Source organism: Triticum urartu, chromosome 1A, assembly GCF_056163025.1.
Source record: "Triticum urartu cultivar PI428250 chromosome 1A, HENAU_Tu73, whole genome shotgun sequence".
Classification (NCBI taxonomy): domain Eukaryota; kingdom Viridiplantae; phylum Streptophyta; class Magnoliopsida; order Poales; family Poaceae; genus Triticum; species Triticum urartu.
Window position 1 is genome coordinate 404940348 of NC_141873.1, and position 3382 is coordinate 404943729.

General features: G+C 43.5%; 1 protein-coding gene across 1 annotated transcript; it reads left to right on the forward strand.

Moving 5' to 3' along the window:
- Positions 1 to 1191: 1191 nt before the first annotated feature.
- On the forward strand, positions 1192 to 2087 carry LOC147991438 (uncharacterized). Its single transcript, XM_087538586.1, has 2 exons — positions 1192 to 1357; positions 1435 to 2087. The coding sequence occupies exons 1-2, from the start codon at positions 1192 to 1194 to the stop codon at positions 2085 to 2087; spliced, it is 819 nt and encodes a 272-aa protein (XP_087394712.1).
- Positions 2088 to 3382: the final 1295 nt, after the last annotated feature.

Here is a 3382-nt window from a genome sequence, read left to right on the forward strand (position 1 = left end):
CAACTCAACTCCCCCCTTTGAAAACTGTGGCTGGGTGAGTTACGAAAAACCTTTCCTTTCAATGCGCCCTACATCTTTTGAACAGGATGTTAACCCTTTTTATTCTGTTTGCAAGGCCAAAGCCAGACCCAGCAAGAAAGCTCTGGTCACCAATCCGCCAGAAGACCCTGTTGCTGAAGAAGAAGAACCAAGAGTTGAACCGGAGCAAACAGGTGAACCGGAAGGCCTCCATCCTGAAACAACTTTTGATGATCCGCCCCTTGACGGCCAACATACTGACGAATCCACAAATGTTGAGCCTGTCGCCCCTGATGCTGAACCGGCAGAACCAAACCGGGCTAATCCAATGAAAGACACTGAAATTCCATCATCATCCGCCCAAAATCCTGAAGGCCAAGGCGATGACGTTATTATTACTGGAGCAGGCCACAGTTCTCCTGGTCATCACGTCATTTTGACTCAACATAGTGCCAAAGAAGAGCAAATTGCCAGGGATAAAGGTAAATTGAGCAGCGACTTATCAAACTATGCTCATCTTAACGCTAATGAGCTTCATTCTGGCTTCTTGAACCGTCTGCACTCAGACCGGGATTATGAAGCCGGTTTGGTGAATTTGATGAAAGAACGATATGAGGTAAATTCTTCTCCCTTGCACATTGCTTTATAGCTGAAATACTATTCCAAGTAGCCCCCAAGAGCCATTTTATGATTGTCAATCATAAACCGGGTATTTGTAACACTTTAAGCATCCCATCATTAATCCTTGCCAAGGCGTGTCTTCAATCATAGATAAAACTCATGTTTGAAAAATGAGATAACATTCTGTAGCATAACCCCCAAAGGCCGGTTTAACTTGGCAAGTTAATCCGGTTTTTAATCCACACCGCCAGTTTAGAACAAATGTACATTAGCCCCCAAGTGTCAAGGATAATGCTTGCATTGTTCTGGAGACTTGCATAGAAGGTAGTATTTGAGAGCAAATAAGCATTAGCCCCCAAGTATGAAGTGGATAACTTGTTATATGCTTTATACTTAGTGCATATATATGTTGTTTTGTTGAAGATACCTTCAATGTTGCAGGCTGAAATGAGAAGCAAAGATGCCAAAAACTCTGACTTGCAAGAAAATGTGAAGTCACAACAAGCCGAAGCTGCAAAAGCCAAAGAGGAGCTGACCCAGGCCCTGGCTGGAATGGAAAAATTGAAAGAATCCTTCAATCAAGATCGTGCTGCATGGGAAACCAAAAAAGCTGGTTTGACCAAAAGAGCCGTAGATGCCGAGGAAGCCCTGAAACCGGTGGCTGAAGAACTAGCCGGTTTGAAGCGCCAAATCAATGCTATGACCTCTGCTATCTTTGGTAAGTATCTGCTTATGTATGTTGCATCAGTCAATGAATCTTAAAACTGACCACGATGTTGAAAAAATCTTTGGCAGGAACTCGGATCACTCATCTTGGTGCAGATATGCGGATGAAGCTCAAAGCGGCATACACATTGGTTGAGAAGCTATACTCTGGATCTCAGCGAGCCATCAGTACAGCAGCTTATAACAAACCAGCGCCAACGTTGATTAAGGAAACCCTTGAGAAGCTGGGCATGTTACCGGCGCGTATTGCCGAGTTGAAAAGAGCCGCTGCAAGAGCCGGAGCATTAACTGCCCTTATTCGAGCCAAGGCCTGGATTCCAGATCTTGAAGCGGAGGATATCATTAAAGGGTATCCAGGCGTTAAAGAAGACAGTTCAAACTTTGACAATGATGATCTTCGGCGGTTGACCAAACAGATGCGGCCAGCGGCCAGCAAATTAGCTGAAGACACCGATTTGTCCCATTTTCAACCATTTTATGATGCAGAAGGGAAAAGACAGCCAGCCAAGATCCATGAAGTCGAAGAACTTGTGCCTCCGATTCGTAAGCACACTTATGCCCCTGATATTAACCCTTCTGATCTTATCCATGAAGAAGCAGTATTCCGAGCTTTAACCGGAATCGATTGGTCAACGACTGATTTCCAGCGGCTGGGGAGGGATGAAGAAGTGCGTACACCAACTGATCCGCAACCGTCAAACCGTCGTGATGAAGAGTCCTGATCCGGTCGCCGATTTATATGGCTACTATGAAAAACAATGGCACTGTTGAGCCGCTTTAAAGCTTCATGTAATAGGATAGCTGAAACTTTGTTTATCTGCCATGCCATCGAGCATGCTTCATAGCCCTTTGTGACAATCTGTGCCGCCCTTCAGGATATATTTTATGCATAGTCTATGATGACTTGCCTTCCTGGGTACAAAAAACTTAAAAGTGTCTAGCGGTTTACTGCTAAAAATGTCATAATATCCAAGAAGTATATAGTACTTGAGCTGAATAATCAAGTGTTTGTACAAAAAATAATGTACATAACATACCTCATTGAGTGAGCAAATGTGTATACAGCAAAGGTGTTTAACACCAACCCGATACGTTTGATAATCTCATCTTCATAATGCCGGTCTATCTATTAAACCGGACAGGTATACCTACCGGATTTTCTTCATAACACTGGTGATTTAGTCAAACCATACCGGGTCAGTGACCACTGGTTTATAACTGATCATGAGCCAACAGCTGGTGGTTGGAAAGCAAGCCGGATCAAGGATGCCGGTTTATCAAAAAATACTTATGATTGTCAACAAACAAAATTCAAATAGGAAAGTATGCGAGGCTTTTTACGAGCTGCCAGGCTCCAAATCGAGGCTTTTCATGGGCTGCCAGGCCTCTGAGTTAAACCATTTAACAAAGCCTTTTAAGATGGGCCTCCAATTAACCAATCACCGTTTTAACTATGACAAGTTCAGGGTCTGTAAAAGATTGACTTGTCAAACGTTCGATGGGTCATGCCAGGATTACCTGGATAGGAGTGGCTTACTTTATGAAGGCAGGTTAACCCGGGGTTTTAGGTGAATACACCAGGCTTCCAAGTCGTGGCTTGATAGCCAATTACGAGGGTCCTTTCAAACTCTTTGTTGCTTTGCAAAAAAGAGCCCCCAAGTAACTTTGTGAGCGATGCTCAGCGTGTGCCTATGTTTGAGTTTGTACAGTGCACAATACTCTCTTTGGCTCCACAAATTTTTCCTTGTGTGGCTGAAATGCCTATCAAGAGGTGTAGCTGTGGTTCAAACATGACCAAGCCCCCTAGTGATTTTCTTTATCTTTATGTAGTTGCTAAATCCGGTTTAACAAAGACTCCGCTTTGACCGTTAACTTGTAAAAGCACACATATGATATAAGAAAGAACAGATACCCCGCTTATAACGGAGGCTCCGGTTTATTATATGGTATATACACTGTCATAAATATGTACAGGTGAAAAAGCCTATGGCTTCAAGTATAGTAAGGCCGAAGGAGA

Bases quoted from the DNA above. Each gene is read 5' to 3' on its own strand.
- LOC147991438 (XM_087538586.1), top strand. From the start codon at position 1,192: ATGGAAAAATTGAAAGAATCCTTCAATCAAGATCGTGCTGCATGGGAA. The intron at 1,358-1,434 runs GTAAGTATCTGC...AATCTTTGGCAG, and splicing joins TATGACCTCTGCTATCTTTG to GAACTCGGATCACTCATCTT.